The sequence below is a fragment of the Notothenia rossii genome, assembly GCF_949606895.1.
Source record: "Notothenia rossii genome assembly, chromosome: 5".
NCBI classification, from domain to species: domain Eukaryota; kingdom Metazoa; phylum Chordata; class Actinopteri; order Perciformes; family Nototheniidae; genus Notothenia; species Notothenia rossii.
Window position 1 is genome coordinate 25937887 of NC_136903.1, and position 20577 is coordinate 25958463.

The 20577-nt window shown below is 42.7% G+C and overlaps 1 protein-coding gene across 3 annotated transcripts in view; it reads left to right on the plus strand.

Annotated features, from left to right (window-relative positions):
- Positions 1–20577, plus strand: part of fgd4a (FYVE, RhoGEF and PH domain containing 4a) — a 71906-nt gene that overhangs the window by 9908 nt on the left and 41421 nt on the right. Inside the window, exon 1 of one of the 3 annotated variants that reach the window (XM_079682842.1) lies at positions 2335–2558. The exons of 1 other annotated variant lie outside the window; for it this stretch is intronic. In XM_079682842.1, coding sequence (XP_079538968.1) covers positions 2483–2558 — 76 coding nt within the window. In that variant the 5' untranslated portion in view covers positions 2335–2482. Of the gene's footprint in view, positions 1–2334; positions 2559–11547; positions 11705–20577 lie in introns of those variants that run through there. One more of the 3 variants, XM_079682846.1, reaches the window with a different exon arrangement.

Consider the following 20577-nt stretch of genomic DNA (forward strand, 5'->3'; position numbering starts at 1 on the left):
GGTGTGTGGTGGTGGTCTCACTTATTGACTGACTTTTCATTTTATTGTTAACAGTTCCTTCAAAATGGATTAAACCTTAAATTAGCAGTGAAAGGTGATATTGACTAAATAGAATATCACAAGGGAGCTATACTAATCATCAGTAAATATTTGCTTATCTCACATATAATGCTATTTCTATGCTACAGCGTATATGTTGACACATCAATAACAAAAATGTAACTTCATTCACACAGCATACAGTAGCACACATTGAAATTGGCTGCAATATGTGATATTAAAAAATAAAATATGGATATGACGCTTATAAGAACACACAAGATAATATCCTTGCTGTATATAATTCAGAGCCTCTGAAATCTTACTAGTACCTTTAGTATAGATTTTGTTTTTGATGCTTTTTTACAGTTCTGATCACAGACTTTCTCTAAACCTCCCTACACTCGTATTTTAAGTGTTATTTGTTAGCCTAAAATACAAATATAACACAAACAAAGTTAGCATTTGTTAGCATAATAACTGATAAATATACGTGAATTCTTGAGGTTACTATATTGTGTGGTGGAAATCTGATTTCATGTCAGCCCTGATGATATGTTGAAGCTAGTATTGTGAACCCAATTGCAGACACCAAGACACGAGGCAGAGAGCTAATAAGAGGATGGTTTATTTAGCGTTTAGGTTGGTAGTGAGGCCTGCTGGGTCAAGGGGCAGAAGGTGGGGTCCGGTGAGGGGTTGAGCCAGGAATAAAGGTTCTGCTACAAGGCCAAACAGGCAAGAGATCCATGGATGGATAGAGGCTGGAATCAGCTGGTTCCTGCAGGCACATTAGATGCAGAACAGTAGTCAGTCAAACACACATGGGAAAGAGATAAAAAAAAGTATGTCTCTGCCCGGACATGATTGTGTGTGGGCTGCGCTAGGAAACGGATACCTGTTTGTGTAATATCCCTCAGCGACTGCACACAGTATTTTGGATTACATTTGAGGCTCTCCAGTTTGCAAATATTCCAGTAGGTGGAGGTAAAAGCTCAGAAACGTTTCACCAGCAGGAGGACCTTTACAGTATGCTCAGCGTGTGATGTGGACATGTGCAGATTCATGTAATCTTTGAAACAAAGAAACCTTCCACTCCCTCCTGCTATGATACTGTGCTGCTGATCCCAAATCAATTAGAACATCATCAACAGTTGTCTCCATTGAACCAAGAAGCCCCTTTTAAGCCATTTGAAAGCACATAATCTTGCTCTCCCTATTTTACTTCCTTCATCACGATGTATTAATGATAATTGGTAAAAGATAGTCTGACTGTAACACACAGACACACTATTCCTGTGATTCTGTGAAGGCAGGGGGCCATTTCTCACAGATGGCTGCTGGAAAACAATAAGGTAGAGAGAGGAAACTTACAAACAGCTACTTTTAGACTGTTTGCTTTGAAATGTTTCAAATGTATCAAGAAAAAAAGTTTGGCTTAGAACAAAGTCTTTTGACACTTCCTTTATTGGTTACCACTTGTTTGTGTATTTGCACCTTTTCATGTCACACACCACCCAAGGCCAGTTTCTAATGGAATCTAATGGAAGTTTGTAATGGAGTCTGTAGTTTACTGTAAATCTATTTTTGATTTACCTCCAAACCTTTTTGGCTAAGTTTGATACAATGAATTTGGTCAAACATGTGTTAATTGTCCAAATCTATGTAATAGAAGACTAAATAATGGCTGTGTTTCAGCCAAGGCACTCTGTGTTTTCCATCCATGCCCCAGCCAGTTTCCTGTGTGTCGTTTCCCCCTCCTGACTGGCATTGTTAGCCGGTGAAGTTCTTCCCAGAAACTGCACCTTACAAGCTCAAGTCTTTTGACGTCAAAAAAGATTATTCCAACCTCTAAAACCAAGGAACTAAGACGGATTTTGAAGAAGTACCTTCACAGAGAGGAAGGTGTGGGAAAATTGTGTAAGCTGGCTTTTTTTTCCCTCACCTTTGCGAAATTACGGACATCCCATATGCAAGAGGATGAGAAGATGTTTGCGGTTGGAGACTCGTCTGCCTCTACAGTGTTTTTGTACTCAGCTGTAGTAGGTCTCAGCATAGCGTCCTGTCAGGGGGTCTCCTCTGTCTCTTTGTTCAATTAGAGGAAGGAAGGGGAGAAAGTTCTAAACAGAGGTGTATTTTGGACCACTGCTTCCACGAAGGAAGTGAAACTTTAGTGCTAGTTGTTAGTTACTTTTCCTTCATCCTGGTTGCAAACCTAACTTTCGCAACCTGCTGTTTCTACTGAGATCTGTCCTCGGAATCAGACACAACATGGACTGCCTGGCTGGTTACCGGAGGTCCCGTCACAAACATCTTGCCTCGGGTAGGTGACCCTTACAAGCTGGACAACAGTGAGGATGAACACTGTCATTGGTTGAATATAGATATTAGGAAGAGATCTAGGGTTGATATTTTTTATTTTTCTAAATAAAAGACTGGACTGACTATGAAGCGGCGGCGCAAGTACTGGTTTTGGAGGCGGAAAGGTAAAAACGCAATGATGTGTCTGCTCTGCTGTTATGGTAAGAATTGAATACTCAATTTTTGGCTTTACACTGAAAACTCGAAAATAAAAAACATTAAATGATGGAAAAAATAATAAGAGTTGATGTTTTTCTGCCCATCCTTTCACAAACGTCATCTGTGACTCACCTTTGACCACTGTAGAACATTCCCATGACTTGTTTAAGCCCTTCGGCTCTGTCATCCTTATTTAACTAGCATTTTTATAATCTCTATTTTTCTACCGGCAAGCAGGATCCATTTTCTAATATTATCACCTGGCTGCTCTCCCGCATAGACCATTATTTCTGCTGATGTGTTGCTGTTCCCTCTGACTTCAAGTCCTAGGGCTGTTCAAAACAAGGGGAAACTTATCTGAAACGTTTACCACTCTGCAGTATAACTTTGTAATTATTCTATTGATTTTTTAATTGTTTGCAGTCAGAGGGTTTGGTAAATGCAGTTGTTTCAGTGAGTGTGTTGATTCATTGAGTTGCACTCTTCTCCATGTGGACTTCCTGCCGCTGTGCAAGAGAGAATTTAAATCCACCCAGCTGGGAAAAAAGTGTTTTGTGCTGGGGGGCCTGGGAACCATTTCCCCCTTTAAGACCCTCTTCTAAACCACTCTGGCCTTTTGGCAATGTCCCTGGTGGCCCATTACCCAACTGCATTATCAGAGCAATGGAAGTGTGAGTGTGTGTGATGTAACGTTGCAACCCTTCGAATGTGCTCCTTTCTTGTATCGGTGTGTATTGCTGGGTGAGTCACCCTTGTATTTAAAAGCAAAGGAGAGGAAACATTGTGAGGTGTTCTGCTTTCATTCTCATTGGCAGGAAGGAAAAGGCTGGGAACACCCGTAGGCCTCAAGTCCTTTCACCCACACTCATTGTTCCAACGTGGAAGAGGGTGTCACAAATACTGTAACACAAATTTGTGCAAATACATACTCATTAATTAGGTTGATTTTCGGTCAATTGTGTAAATGTTTTACTCTGAGTGATTGTGCAAATAGTTCTAATCATAGCAATTACTGTGTTAACGTCTTAACGTTATATAAGCCTGTCTGCACAGAAGAGATGTATGACTTGCTGGAATTAAGTCTTAGCCTCCCACGTTGCCTGTTGTCAGTCAGATCAGGGCACTTGTTAGCCCAGTCTGCTGAAATGCGATTGCTCTGTTAGAGTTAAATGATGTATAGGGGAATGTAATCAATCCTGTTAGCCAGGACGTGATTTGTAAAGCCTGCACAGAATATGAATCCAAGCCGGTGAAGTAGGTGGGTACTTGCAGGTGATAGCAGTCTATATGCATACAGTAGCTTCACACAGCACTTACAGTATTTTATTATTTTGGCAGTACACCATTTTAAAGGGGACCTTTTTATGATAATTTTCAGGTCTCATAATTGTATCTGTATTTTCCTATTCTGCTTGTCATAAGGCGGCAGGATAAAAGCAATGCAAATACATAAAAGTACACAGTGCAGAAAACATCAACAAGAAGGAAGAGCTGAATGTCACTCAATTGTCCCCCCAGTCTCATTTGCATTCAAGATGGAGGCATAGATAACAAAAACATGGATTTATTAATATATAGAATAGAAAAGAATGGGAGGGATAAAACCCTCTTTAATGGTCACACATGCAGGGCACACAGCACATACAGTGAAATTTGGCCTGATATCATGTTGTGCATGGTTTAAATTGGCCCTATTTTGCTATTGTCAGGTTTCATATTTATATTTTGTGCCACATGTTTTCATTCTTTAATGTTCGAAAAGGTATTTTATTTTTCTCATACTGCCTGTACTGCAGCACCTCTTTTCACCCTCTGTCTGAAACCAGAGCCCAGTCTGCTCTGATTGGTTAGCTGACCGGCTCTGTTGTTTGGTCAACAGAGAGGACAGAGAATTTAGAGATGTCCCGCCCCTTAGCCACGTTAAATGTGTTGGAGCACCGGCCTAAAGAGGCGTGGGTGTTAGTGATGTCACTATGTCATGGAAGTGAACAAAGGAGTCCAATGGAGTTGTTTCATCAATAGATAAGTCACAATCTACATGATTGCGATGAAACTTGACTTGATAAACTGGCCTCTTTTAGTGACAGCCATACAGTATTAAATCAACAAACATGCTATGTTGTTGAAATCGTTCTTGTGTGTGTACTATGCCCCTCACGCACTAACACACTGTCCCGGATTCACTCCCAAACATGGGAATAATGAAGTACTTATCACTCTCAGTGATCCCTCTAAACTCTTATTGTTAATTCAGGGTGGATTATGGTGGGATTTATTCTATGTGTTTACCGCGAGGAGAGATGAGAAGGATAAGGTGGATAATGAGAGCAGCCGAGCGTCTCCTGAACTAATTGTTTAATAATTTTGGTGTCTAGATATTCTGTGTCTGGCATCATTATCCATCTCGCATCTCTGGGCCGAACGCTGCACAGTCAGTGATGATTTTGGCAGGTTGTTGTTTGACAGCAGGGATAGCATGATGTGCGTGTGTTTGCCAGAGAGTATATGGGAACCAATCCAAGGTGGGTTGTTCCTATGAAGCTGGGGGGCCAGATGTCGACCCGGTGCCTGTTCTGTCCTCACGACTGATGTGCCCCCCTGCTGTAGAGACGTGGATTCGGTGTGTGTGTGTGTGTGTGTGTGTGTGTGTGTGTGTGTGTGTGTGTGTGTGTGTGTGTGTGTGTGTGTGTGTGTGTGTGTGTGTGTGTGTGTGTGTGTGTGTGTGTGTGTGTGTGTGTGTGTGTGTGTGTGTGTGTGTGTGTGTGTGTGTGTGTGTGTGTGTGTGTGTGTGTGTGTGTGTGTGTGTGTGTGTGTGTGTGTGTGTGTGTGTGTGTGTGTGTGTGCAGACAACACCCATCATTCATCATTGACCTTCATAATGTGCGTGGTACAACGGGAGGAGGGGGGGGAGTCAATGAAAACAGCAAGGGCTCAAATGGAGTGTGTGCATGCCAAATGTGTGTGGGTTTTAAGGGACGTGGGTTTAATGAATGAGGTGGGAGGCTCGGGGTTCTATGCTTATAGAGATGTGGTGGCTAATGGCGTGGAGCCATGCTGCTCTCCTCCACTCTCAGGCCAAAGAGGGGAGAAAGAGATGGATGGTGGAGGGAGAGTTGTAGGAGGAAGAGAAGGGGGGGGGGGTGCGAGGGCAGTGGGAAATGCCAGCTGCAGTGCTAAGAAGGTAGAGAAAAGTGTGAGGTGGGCAGAGTGTGAGCGAGTGGGAGGAAAGTAGTGAGGCAAAATTAAGGAAAAGAAAGAGGCAAATATATGCACATATATTATTATTTTCTTTCACGCTTGAAAATGGTGTCGAAAAAGTCTGCAATGCATTAAGATACAGTTTAAAAGCAGACCGAATCAAATCAAATTCAAAGCCTTAAAGCTCAACATGAACTGGACTGAATGTGTTTCTTCTTTTTCAAAGACTTTTGACAACACTAAGGAAAAAAGAATATAGAAAAAGTTTAAATGTTTTGACAGGTTGGATGTCAAAAAAGTTGATTTGCTCTCAATTCTGCAGAGCTGCACAGGAAGAAATAGTTTATCCCGGGGAAAGTCTTGAATATCGTTTAAACACAATGAGCATGTTAATGTTCCTCTGTGGCTGCTATCTATAATTATTACAGATATATTTGTCATATCATCTTAAATTTATCGATAATTTGTTGTGCTTACGGCTTGTTCAACTGCAAAAAGGGACAACAAATGTTTACATGAGTTTGAGATTTGTTTTAGCAATACTGTTTGACCTAAATGATGCATATCTCCTAAATGTTTCCTTTATTGTGCTCTTCATCATTTTATGTAGGGTAATCTGACTACCATCATCATAAATCTGATAGGAATAATTTTTCTAAATTGAACAGGGATCACAATAAAAATAGGTTTAATCCCTTTCCAGGAAAAGCAAACAGTCCCAAACATGTTCTAACTCAAATAAATATATTGTCTGGAGGCTTTAATCTCATTTTCCAAATCTCCTCAGATCAGGAACGAGGTTATAGATTTATTTGGGTATCCTATCAATTATTTATTCTAAGTTAGAATTATTCGACACAAGTTTCAATTAAAGAGAACATCTTTTACTTGAATTGTACTTTAATAAACCTCTGCTAAACATCCACACTGTCAGAGGTGTGAGGACATCTGCATGTCGGTTAGAGCTTCAGTGCAAAGAGGAGATTTTGATTCTGGCAGATATAAGGTTGACAAAAAAATCCACCATGGCGGTCCTACATGATGTTCTTCATTACTTTTGAATCTGAAAGCCAACAAAGGAGGTTTCAACTCAATTCAGAGTGTGTGCACGTGTGTGGAGATCCAGTTGGAGCTGATGTTCACACTGTGTGTGACAACAGATTGATCTGTGGTTGCAGAGCGAAGAAGGGCTTATCTGCCACCGTGCAGCGTCGTATGCATTAAGTGTTTGATTGCGTTTCTCAAAGCAAGCCGTGTCGGTTTATGAGCTAGTGTCGGTTTAATTGCCTTGCATACATTTCTTTGCCTTCTCGTGTGTGAGGTGTTTACGCTCTAACCTAATGTAAAATACATCTATGGATTTGTGGGCTTTCTTCATGAAAGTGTACCTGCATGACGGTAATTCCCTTATGAATATATAAGCCCGTTTACATCAAATTGCATATTGAGAATACCAAAGCAGGTCCATTACTCACTGTCTGAAATCCAATACTTCACCATGGAAACAATAGGCCATCCTGCCTATAATAATCAATGAATATGTTGGCTCATAAGAGGTATGATTTGCTAACATAATGTTTAAATACTCACCGCACCCCACATGCCGGACATTCTTCTGAAAGACATTTCCTGGTTAAATAGTGTTCAGTTATTTACAGCCAGAGTGTTTCTGTAATGTTACAATATATTTCTGTGCTGTTCGTGACATTAATTTATTTTTAGATAAATGCAACATATGACTTTCCTATACAACCCAATTCATGCTGAACATTGCGGAGTCATGTATAGCATTTATTCTCAACAGTCTCACTAATAAAACACAAATCCTGTAACGTTTTTAACTCAATTGGCTAATAGGCTGAAAGCTGACGGGGCGTTCATTACAGGATAAACATTAAAATTAGTTAATTATAGTGTTTCATTTCATAACCTGACCTAACCCTTTTAGCAAGACTGATAACTGCAGTGCTTTAAAAGATCTTGAACTTCACAGATTTAAGGATAATTTAGTCATTATGCAACACAGGATTGCACAACCAAATGCAGTTGTAGCTTATTCGAACATGCTAGACAAGAAAAACATGACATAACAAATCAGAACAAAAACAGTAGTGTGTTCCTGTTGTGCATTTTTATCATTTGTGCCCAGAGGAATGTGAACAGAAGCAACACAAACAATGTTCAACTGGTAAAAATGGCTGACATGTTTGACCTACCATTTTTGTCTTAAGGAAAACAAATTAGCAATGGTTCCTGCTTGTAAACTCAAGGCAGTCAGTCAGTAACTGGTCCCTTAAATAAAAAATGTTTTTATTTAAGTGACTTATCTACAGTAGTACATTTAGATAAGAAATTACCAATAGCTTTGTAAATAAAAATAATTTTAAAAAGTGAGTCCAACCATTTTGACAGTACCTCTGCAACACACTAGATGGCGCTCTGTGAAACACCAGTGACCTTTATTTAAATGAAAATCTTCAAGATTATTCCTTCAAACCAGAATGTCTCATTTCTTATTTGTACATCTGGTGATTAGGTGACAGCAAGTGTGCTTCTGTTATTTAGTAACTGTTTGAATTAATAATAATTATAACAATTAAAGTTTGATTACATTTCAACACAACAAAAGTGCTGCATGTCATGTCTAAACTTACCATGAAATCAAATGAATAGTCACACCCTGCCTTATTAGATGGAGTATTGAATGTTTCCTGTGATCCAATCTATTAGATTCTCCTCTAGCTTATTAAAGATTTAAACTGTAGCTATTATGGGTCCTTTAGGTGTAGGTGTGTGTGTGTGTGTGTGTGTGTGTGTGTGTGTGTGTGTGTGTGTGTGTGTGTGTGTGTGTGTGTGTGTGTGTGTGTGTGTGTGTGTGTGTGTGTGTGTGTGTGTGTGTGTGTGTGTGTGTGTGTGTGTGTGTGTGTGTGTGTGTGTGTGTGTGTTTGAATGAGTGACTGCAGGCTGTCTGACCTTAGACCAGCACTCCTGACCTCTCTGTGGTAATGGCTCTGCAGTAAATGAACAGACAGAAAGTGAGTGGACAGTTATTTCCTGCATGTGTTTCACTCACACACTCACAGTCCGCGGGGACATGCAGGCGGCACACATACCGCTGCTAACGGTGACGTCTGGATGTAGTTATTGTCTTCTCTCGGCCTTCCGGTCATTAACTAATGTGTTGTGTAGTGAGGCCTGCTGCACAGACTCTGCTGTGTCTGTGTCTGTGAGCAGGTCGTTTCATGTAACCGCTGGTAGGATTTCATTTTAATGGGCATCCATGTCCGGTTGTAAAGGGTTAACAATAAAGCGTGTGTTGGTTCATTATAAAGAGAATCCCCAGCCCTGTGTTGGACTTCCAGCCGTGATGAATGAAAAGTGAGATGAAAAGGTGAAGAAAAGGAGATCAGTAGATGGTTGAACAAATGGAGGATGAAGGGAAATATAGGAGACAAAGAAAGGGTGGAAATATAGATGACAGAGAAGAGAATAAAGAAGAGGTCAGGACTGTGATGGCTGTCAGTCTGAATTAGAAAAGAGATGGACAGAGTAAAGGTCCTTGACATTATTTCCAGGCAACCATCCGAGGTGTGTGTGCATGTGTTTGTGCATTGTGTTCGACCAAAAGCATGTTTATTCACACAACTTGTGAAAGCAACACTGTCACTGTAACACTTATTGGTGCCTTAGGGTCATTTTCACAGGCAGGTTTGACAATATGAGGACAACTGAGCGCTCTTTCTCACTTCATGTCAACACTTCAGCCAACCACAGCAGATATCTGTCGTGTCTCTGTAGTCTGTGGTGCTATGCTGCAGTTGTGACGATAGAGGAAGAAGATACAAATAGCAATATACATTACATTCTTTTTTTTGTATTTTGTTTTTCTTGTACCTCCGCTTAAGTTTTTCCTTCTTTTGGCAGTTGACATTTACTGGGGCACTTGGGCTTATGAAATCAGCTCAAAAAGAAAAACATGCAATGTCATCCTGCTAGTTCCTGAAATCGATACATTTTGGAGTCTTTCACAAGAGCTGTATATTTTATTCTAGAACTTGACTTCAGGCTTGAGGCTGGAACTTGACTGCTGTGCTGTTAGAGTTGACTAACCAGACCTGACTAAAGACTTGTTAGTAAAAATGTGCATGTGTCTGGTTTTGAGAACACACATTCCTATGCAATGAAGAATACAAAGAGTAGCTCCTGGTTGAGTCTGTACTCAGATGCAGCACCGCTTTGAGCCTGATGCTAATGCTGCCATGGCAACTAACCCACCGCTTTGACAATGACCTTCGGGTTACATGTTTATACCCTGAGTGATCAACATTTCCTTCAGAAAATAAAACATTAAAGTGAATTTATTCAGTCATTTAAAAAGTAGCATCAGGATCAGCAGGTCACCATTTTCAGCAGGTCACCATTGAAAAAGAGGTCAATGATCTCAATGGGTTTTCACCTGAATAAATAAAGATTTTGAATTGAATTGAATGTATTGCAGGATCCATTATCACAATTAAATTACACAATTCTTTTCTTTTTGGGTTCAAACTGATGCAAATAAAATAAGCTAGGGGATCAAACATGTTACAGTTCATCCAGAGGGGGGGGGGGGGGGGGGGCATGAATATATACTTTAGATTTAATGGCAATCCATTCAACACCTATGAAGACATGTTAACCAAAATCAACAACGTTAAACTCATGGTGGCGCCAGACAAAAAGTTAGGGAGCACCAAACTCTCTTGGGTTCATCGACTGGGGACCATGACTATTAGTACATTTCATAGAAATCTATTAGACAGCTGTTTAGATATTTTTGTCGAGACGGAACAATAGACAGGCCAAAGGATTGAATTTTAGCATTTGAGCTTTATATAAATCCAATCATTAACACATATTTAAGTGATACATGTTTTTTCTGATAGTACATTTGTTATGATTTGCTCTTTGAAGACTCTAAACTTGAACTTGAGACTGTCATTGAAAAACTACTCTAACTTTGAAAATTGACTTTGGACTTGCCCAAAAAGACCACTATACACTGTTCTGGCTTTAACAACACGGATCTGGATTGAATGCGACTCCCTGTGGAAATGTGTTACCACTGTCTGGTTGTCATGGGAAAAGAGTGGGTGGCCTTTATTTCCATTTCTCCCACTACTGCCAACATGAACTGTGCTACTCAGTCTGAACCTGGGCAGAAAGAAGCTGAAAGTAAATCACATGAGTCACTGCCAGTGTAAAGATGACAAATGAAAACCTTTACTTCAGAATTCTAGTTTATAACATACATACATTCTTCATCATCTCTACCTCAAGACGCCTTGCCTTTTCTTCCCCTCCCCTCTCTTCCTGGAGGGTTTATTTTTCTGTCACACTCAGCACCTATATCCGCTACAGCCACCACCACCACCAGCAGCTGATGAGTACGGCCATTGGCTTCTTCCCCTCTCACTGGCCCTCCCCTCACCTAATACAATGGGGCTGATTGTCCATGCGACACCACACTCACACACAGAGGGGGCTTTACTCTGAGGGAGCAGCAGCTCCCCCACCATATGCCCCATCTCCGCTGGAATGTGATTATCTTCACTTGCCGTAGAGAGGAATGAGGAAAGGATAAAAAAGAAGAAGGGAAGCATATGAGGTTGGGAGTGAAAGGGCGAGTCTGTCACTGAACGTGCAAGTGTGCGTGTGTGTGTGTGAGAGAGAGAGAGAGAGAGAAAGAGAGAGAGAGAGAGAGAGAGAGAGAGAGAGAGAGAGAGAGGGGAGGATGCAACCAATGCAGCGAGGCGGCAGTTTACCACGAGCCTGAACCTGCCTGTGCAGCGACAGAGAGCTCAGAGAGAGGGGAGGGCGGGAGAGGTTTTCACTTCAGTCTAGCAGTGGATTTTAATTCCTTCACTGGACTCCACCTTGCTGCTCCTCACCGGACACAACCTCCACTCAGGTTAGTGCATATCTCTTTTTAGACCCCATTAACCAAAGAGCATCAAAAAACCATATTGCAAAACGTGGGGCGTTGAGAGCTAAAACACTAAATGTGGGTGGTTTGTGACCAAAGAGACTGAAAAGCTTGCTCTCTGCTTCACACAGACACACATCGCCTGCTGAGGCTGATGGTTAGCAAAGAGGGGAGCACACATCACAAAAGATCAACCCTGGCTCTCACCACAGGATGTTTCTCTGCCGGTGCTGAAGCTAAGTGTGGCAGCAGTGTGTGTGTGTGAGGGAGTGTGCAATGGGTCCTCTAAGCAGTGGGGGCTGTATTGGCTGGCTATTAATTTGCTTTAAGGCGTTGTTTATCCAGACTCTCAGCTGCAGGCTGTCTCAAGATATATACACACAAACACACACACACACGCATGCTTGTGCACGCAGACGAGACTGCTGCTGATTTCAGAAAACTCTGTTTGCCATAATCACCCTCATCTGTCCACTTTGAGCTGTGTGAAAATATGTAAGAGTGTGGGCATGTGTGTATACTGTGGCTTGCTGTCTGCAAACAAAACTATGATTTAAAGTCACCTTGTCATTACAGCTGTAATACAATCTCCCTATTATGAGTGCTTTCAGTTGATGTCCTGATTCCTAATAGCAACAAAGAGAAGTAGCTGCTTGAATATCGCTCATAAAATAACACATTGTTGCAATAAAGACCTTATTTATTATCAGATACATTTGCCTTATGGGTTTTTACGATTTCAGCTCATCCCCCCACTCAATCTCCACGCTGCGTGCACACACTGAAACTCATTTGGCGAGCTATCTCTGCAGTTGAAACCATTAACTTTATCTGCAGCAATATATTTTCTGTAGTGCCTTCTGTGCTCTCTGAGTTGCTTATACAGGCAGGCAGTGGCAGGGGTGTTGCCAGGTCCTGCTTTATGTGCTGCGATGGAGGCAAACATTAACCGGGCTTTATACTAAAAAGGCTCCTCGCTGGGGTCTGTGTGAGGGATCCCTCTGAGGGGTTTCCTCTTGGATCAAGCAAGACCCGGCAACAAATCCAAAGTCTCCGGTAGAAACAAAGAAGAGGGTAAGAGAGGAGGAGATTCTTCTGTGGGTCAAAATTGAAGGTGACTCTTGACTTAGCTTGTACCACTGCTCAGAAGTAAGGGAACCTATCATGAAGACAGCAGGGGCCAGGTACAAGATCAAATCAAATCAAGTTTTATTTATATAGCACATTTATAAACGATTTTTGGTCGAGCCAAAGTGCTGTATAATAAAAACATATAATAAAAATAGCCTACAGTAGAGACACTTTACAGCAATTACAACAGCACAGATTGTTCAGAATATCAGTATGAGAAAAACGACACCCTCTATCCTTAGACCCTAACATTGTACAAGGAAAAAGTTCCGGAGAAAACCCACAGTTTAAAGGGGAAAAATGGGAGAAACCTCAGGGAGAGCAACAGAGGAGGGATCCCTCTCCCAGGACGGACAGACGTGCAATAGATGCCGTGTGTAAATCGAAGATATAATACATTTTACAGCATAGGTAGTCCAAATGTTAGGAAATGCATGTGTCTGTAGTAAGAAGATGAATCTACGAAGATGTCAACTACAATCCTGTGGGAGCCTTCAGGGAAGCAGCATGACGAGACCCAGGCAGGACCGCAGAGACAGGTTTAGCCACGACCCGAAGTCCACAACATAATCCAGAACTCAGGATAGAGGATCCAGGACACAGGACTATAGCAAGAAGATCAGCCTCGACTCTGGATACCGGCGTAGATATAGACATAAAACAAGAAAAAATGTGGCTGGGTTAATCGGAACAAGAGAATACACAGACACAGACAGACAGACGGAAGAACAAGCACTCCCTTAGAATAGGTTGAGGTCAAAGGTTAGCAAGTAAGAGAGTAAGAAACATAGGTGGAGAGGCACACTCAGGGAACAAGGTCCCCACTGGAGCCTTAGTTGGAAATTGATGAGAGATAGGGAGGTATGCTGTGTCTACGAATCGTAACACTCCCCGGCCTGTCTAAGCCACTCTACAAACCGTTTCCCTCTAATAAAACCTCGAGAGGTTAGAGAGGGAAAAGGTCTTGGATAAAAGTTATTCTTGATAAGAGAAGCCTAGAAGGCCAGAGAGAAAAAGTGAGTTTTAAGTGTTGATTTAAAAACCCCCAGGGTCTGGGCCGACCTCACATGGAGGGGCAACATTTTCCAGAGCCTGGGGCCCGCTGCTGTGAATGCTCGGTGCCCTCAGGTTTTGAGCCTGGTCTTAGGCACTATCAACAGCAGCTGATCAGCCGACCTTAAGGCTCTGCCTGGGGTGTAGCGATGGAGGAATTTGGCTACATAGGCCGGAGCCAGCCCATTTAGGGCTTTGAAAACAAATACAAGGATTTTAAAATCTATTCTGAACCGAACTGGAAGCCAGTGAGGCCAGAATTGGGGTGATGTGGTCACGCTTTTTATGGCCAGTTAGAAGACGTGCAGCTGCGTTCTGCACTAGCTGCAGGCGTCTAATTGAGGCCTGGTCCATATCCACATACAAAGCATTGCAGTAGCCCAGTCTCGAGGTAACAAAGGCGTTAATAACCCTTTCTAGGTCTTTAAAAGAAAAAAACTACTTGGTCTTACCCAATAGTCGTATTTGAACTAAGCAGGTCTTGACTACGGTGCTGACCTGCTTATCAAATTTAAAAGCGCTATTGAAGGTCACTCCAAGGTTCATGACAGAGGGGAGGATGTTTTTATTGAGGGAGCCCAGAATATCAACCAGCGAGGCGGGAGGTCGGGGTCCAAAAAAGATGACCTCGGTCTTGCTCTCGTTGAGGGTGAGGAAGTTTTGGCTCAGCCAGGATTTAATCTCTGTTAAGCAGTCCATCAACTGCTGTAGTGAGTTGGCACAGATCTGTACATCGTCAGCGTAACAATGGAAGGGGATATTATGTTTTGTGAGAATTGAACCTTGGGGCAGTATGTACAGTAGAAAAAGGATGGGGCCCAGAATCGAGCCTTGGGGAACCCCACAGGTAAGAGAGGCTTTGGCAGAGGAGAAGGCACCCAACTGCACTGAGAGGCTACGGTCTGTCAGGTAGGACCTGAACCATGCAAGGGCAGAGCCTGTGATGCCTGCGGACTGTTCAAGCCGTGACAACAGGATGCTATGGTCCACAGTGTCAAAGGCAGCTGTCAGGTCTAACAGCACCAGGACAGCTGGGCTCCCTGAGTCGGCGGCTAGGAGCAGATCATTAAAAACTCTTAAAAGGGCTGTTTCAGTACTGTGCATGGGTTTGAAGCCAGACTGAAACTTTTCGTGGATGCCATGCATGGTTAAAAAAGACTGCAGCTGGGCGTAGACTACTCGCTCCAGGGCTTTAGATAAAAAAGGTAGCTGTGAGATGGGCCTAAAATTTGCGAGAATGGAGGGATCGAGATTTTTCTTTTTAAGTAGTGGCTTAACCACGGGATGTTTGAAGGCAGCAGGGACACATCCTGAGCTAAGAGAGGTGTTTACAAGCAATAAAACACTTGCTCCAACTGATTCCAAAACATCTCTAAGGAAGCGAGAGGGAATGCTGTCTGAGGTGCAGTTTGTCGGCCGCAGGTGCTTGACTTCATCCGAGAGAGAAGAGAGGGATACAGGCTCAAAGTAGTCGAGGACAGCAGGGCACAGAAAAGGAGCAGGATCTGGGGTAGCACTAGTGTGGGCTAGCCTAAGAAATGTAAGAAATGTATCGCAGAGGGTAGTCGATGGCACAATTGGAGAAGCATCACAAGGATTAATGATCGAGTTGAGGACATTAAAAAGAACCTGAGGTTTATGGCTGCTTTTGGAGATTAACGGCCCGTCCACGCACAGGCATGACAAAAATCTTGAAAAAACTTAATGCTGTGCGTGTCTGAAGCTTGGCGATTTCACGAGCCCAAGGCGACCAACAACCAATCAGGAATCTCCCAGGAATCTCGCGCCCGCCCCCGGCATACAAAGCAAAAAAAAGCCCGCTTCTTCTGTTAAATGTTCAAACGAAGTAAACTGGATATAAACTCCCCAAACAGGTGAAAACCTACCAGTTTCACCAACTGTCTCTGCCACCTCCCTCCATGCCTGGTTCCTCCGGTTTAGGTAGGTGAACAGAGAGCAGTCGTAAAGGACCGGGACATTTCCTACAGCGATGATTAATTTATCCTCCATTTTATGACATATGGAAAAGACCTGCGGTATCTGCATACACGTGGTTTGATTCGTTAGCGCTTGTACTGGCAGGATTTGCATAAACGGGATTTGATTGGCTGATGCCAGCTTCGAAAGCATCGGGAGCATCAAAAGTTGAACATTGCTCAACTTTTTATGCTCACAATGCTTGCAAAGCCATGCTCCGCTCCCCACAATGCAGTTCGGCGAAGATTAAAGATCTTCTACGTCACCCCGTTTAAGTGAATGGGCGAAGCTTTGAAAGATTTTTTTCATGCCTGTGTGTGGACGGGCTGTAAGAGAGAAATGTGATCTGTTTTGGCTGCTTTGACTGCCGTCTGGTAGTCGGAAAGGCAAGCACGAAGGATTTCTAAGGAGACATGGAGTTTATCCTTTTTCCATTTTCTCTCTGCATGCCTGCAAGCGCGTCTAAGAGCGCGAGTACAGTCATTAAGCCACGGCTCTAAGAGAACTTTGGTGCGTCTAAGCGTAAAGGAGCAACGGAATCCAGTATTAGTGTGCATGTCGAGTCAAACATGGAGATATACGCTCATCAGCACTAAGAGCACAGTTCACCTCTAATTTACAGTTCGGAGAAGTATTAAAAGCATCTGAAAACTGTGAGGCAGTCAAGGGGTTAATTGAACGCAAACAACGCACAGGGGCACGTGATTGGACTCCTGCAGAAGGGATCGAGGTTTTAAACAGAGCCGGTAAATTGTCTGAGATACGCGTTGCTACACAGATTTCATCCACAGAGATGGACAATCCAAACGATAATACTAAATCTAAGGTGTGTCCTTTATCGTGTGTTGGGCCAGCCAAGGACTGAATGAGACCGAAAGAGTCGAGGAGATTTAAAAAGTCCCTAACCAGAGGTTTGGACTCGCAGCACACATGGACATTAAAGTCTCCGCAGATCAAAACACGATCATATTTCACCATGATCCCGGACAGAAAGTCAGAAAAGTCAGTTATGAAATCCTTATTGGACTTTGGCGGGCGATACACGACTGCGCAGGGTATAGGCGAGGCCGGGTCCAGTTCAAAAAGCTGCAACTCGAAGCTAGCATAGTTACAGGGTGAAGCAATCGGCATTGGAGATTAGCTCTAAACACTGATGCTATGCCCCCACCACGGCCGGTGGTAGAAGAAAGCCACAGGAGCTGAAGAAAGTACAGTCGGGAGGAAGAAGTTCAGAAAACGGTACATACTCGCTAGGGATGCCAATGATTATTTGATTTTTCGAATATTCGTTACAGTCTCCATAATCGAAAATTGTTTTTTAAAAATCGATTTTATTTATATATTTTTTTATTATTATTTATGTTTTTCATTTTTTTCCTGGCTTAGTTTCAACCAAAATATAGACTAATGCTAATAATAGTAATAGTATTAATAATTGTAAATGGCCATTGGTCACACCACCAGTTTGTTTTACTGTAAACTTGGAGGAAGCCATGTGGGCAGCGGCAAATAATCGATTAATATTCGCCAGGGCTGTCCGATTTTCGAATTTGATCATGGTCAGTTTCTGGCATCCCTAATACTCGCCAGTGTGGACCCAGGTCTCCGTCAGGAACATCAAATCCAGATCACGAGAGGTGAAGAAGTCGTTTAACAGGAACGTCTTGTTTGCTATTGACCTAGCGTTTAGCCGACGGTGTAGTGCGTCTTAGCGAACGAAGATGTGCGTGTTGAACGCCGCGCGGACCGGGAGCAGTCAGTCGGGCAGGAGGAGCTGTCAGCGGGCCCAGCAGAGGCCGCAGCTCCGGAAAGACAGGGCGAATCCATCGATCCCTCACATGGCACGCAGCGGCAGGGCCATGACATCTGATTCGTGGATAAGTCCCAGAAGAAGCTGTCAGGTGTGCTTTTTGATGGACAAGCGCGCCACCACGCTTTCCCCGTCGTCTAAAGCGCTTTCGGTGGGGCAGGACGCAGGGCAACCGGTGTTACAGTATAAGTTGAGTCATGACAACTGGCGACATTCTATTATTTTCGTCATAGGAATCCGGGGCGTGTACATTGAGGACCCATTGTTGACTTACCAGGAAAGAAACATCGTTTGTCGTTTACGTTCATCTTTTGCTATATCTGCCTTCCTAAGATCACTTTGCTGCACATTCAGTACTAGTATGTGAGGTTGTGGGTGAGAGTCCGATATGTGCATGTCCGAGCACGTTTATTTTATGAAATACCTGTATCCCTCTCATCACAACAAGACTCTACACTGTGCAGGAAAAACAATTACATACATGAAAATAACCTTGATGCATGGGAATTAAACACACAAACTATCTTCCGTGGCTATACTGATATGTCACAGTAACGGTAAACCACAGAAAAGTAAGTCCAGCGGGGCACAAGTTGAATACATATAATACGGTAGTTCTATTATGCCTTTAAGCCTATACGTTTAACGTTTATTTCATAAAATAAACGTGCTCCCTGGAGGTTAGCTACAGAATTGATATCACAATTTAATCGGAGCTGATCACAAGTTGTCATGACTGATCCAGTCATCTCGATGAGCGTTCGGGCTGTGAATAAACAACTTGTGTTTTACTTTTAGGCTGTCTGAAGGTATGGACAGCTATCAAAGCTACTATACATCACATTAAGAACGATGAACAAATGAAAGTCGGACACAAATATATAATTTAAATGATTTATTGAAGTTTGCAATGTTTTGAACAGGCATCCACACAGTCACCTACTTTGTAATGTTCGATACCTCCCTGTAAGCGTCACGATATCGGACTCTCACCCACAACCTCACATACGAGTACTGAATGTGCAGCAAAGTGATCTTAGGAAGGCAGATATAGCAAAAGATGAACGTAAACGACAAACGATGTTTCTTTCCTGGTAAGTCAACAATGGGTCCTCAATGTACACGCCCCGGATTCCTATGACGAAAATAATAGAATGTCGCCAGTTGTCATGACTCAACTTATACTGTAACACCGGCGCAGGTAGGTGGGAATATCTGACAGTAGAGGGGGGGGGGGGAGTCGATTTACAGTTGCCAGATGTAGGTTTGGGCAGCAGTATAAAATCCAGTGAGGGTCTTAGGTGGAGGAGAGCTTGGCGATCATAGACGGGCAGAGCAGAGACATTCTGACAAACATAAAACAAAAACAGGATAGCTAAAGGCAGATAGCTGAGGGAGCGGCATGCCGACACAGGCGCCATCTTGAAATCCACTGGTAACTGTGATATACTTGGACCAAAAATCTGATTTGAAGCGGCATGTTTCTTAAGAGAAGCTAGAATGAGGAAGGAATGCAGTATCATCAGTATGAATACTAATAAGGACCTTCAGTCTACAGAACACTCACTTCCTCACGTTGCATTTTTCAGCACATGTGTGTCTGTAAGCATTGTAGGTTTGGATATGAATCCCACCTGCCCATAGTCTGACTGTGCAGTGCTCTGTCAGCAGCTGCAGCTTAATCCTTGTGGGATTCATTTTCCTCACCTATCCTTCCTCCTTTCCCTCCTTAACCTCTTGGATGTTGTTTGTGTATTGTTCTTATTTTTCTAAATGCAGAAGTAAAAATGCTTCTGTTTGTGGCAGCCTGTGATCTTGTCGATGTTTCCTCTCTGTGTTCATTGTGGTTTGTCTTTATGCTGAGCCTTCCCTGACACAGAACAGAAAAGCTGATACAGTTTGACATTGTGCCCCTCCTGGTGTCAGATTAAGTGCTGTGTGACAAAGGGTGGGAATTTGGTTTTACAGAAATGTACGTGACTCAGACCACTGTGGGTTTCAATTTGAGTGCAGTGAAGATATTTAGCAAATCATGGGCGCAGAAATGAGGAAGAGACCACTTCATTATCATTTTAAGCATGCACAGTTAAAGAGGAAGTTTAAATGTTGGTGTTAGTTTCTCTTTTTCTCTCTCTGCCTCATTAGAGCCCTACACTTGGCTGCGGGGTTGGCCTGCAGGCTTGCTTTCTGGATTGCAGAGTTTTTTTGTGCATTCCAGCTCCACGCTGAGAATTTGGGCTCCAGTGCCTCCAGTCAGAGGGGCTCATTCATACCGAGCACAATGATCCTTTTTTTGAGCCACAAGTTTGTACCCACGCTGTTTGATTGGCATTATATTCAGCTCAGCCTCTATTTACTTCATCCATAATGCATTGAGACAAATCTGTTCAGCATTAATGAATCTCTGTTGCTGTTTCCTCAATTCATTGGAATCAATAATGGGAGACAAACAAAGAGACAGTTAAGATGGATCAAGATGAAGAATTCATCAGAAGAATTCTTATGGTGAGGTGCTGAATACATTGACTGTTTGCTAAGCACTGGATCCAATCGTTAATATTGTTTTGCCTATCATGCTTTCCATTCTCTGCAGATGTACCACTCAAAATGAATAGACATAAATGATCAAATATGTGTTCCTGATTTTAGGCAAAGTTAGATCAAAGCATTTCTAGCTGTCATCCATGGTCCCAGCAGATGATAACAGATACACAACCTTTGTGGCCAATGTTTTAATGTTTAATGCAGACTGGTTTTAAAACAAGAACTCTGTAAAATGGTCCACAGCTTAAGACGGATTGATGCTAAAGCTGTAAACTCAAGGCAAATTGTCAGTATCCTAAGCAGCTGATGACCCATGGAGAGTATAAGAATGCACAGGAAAAGC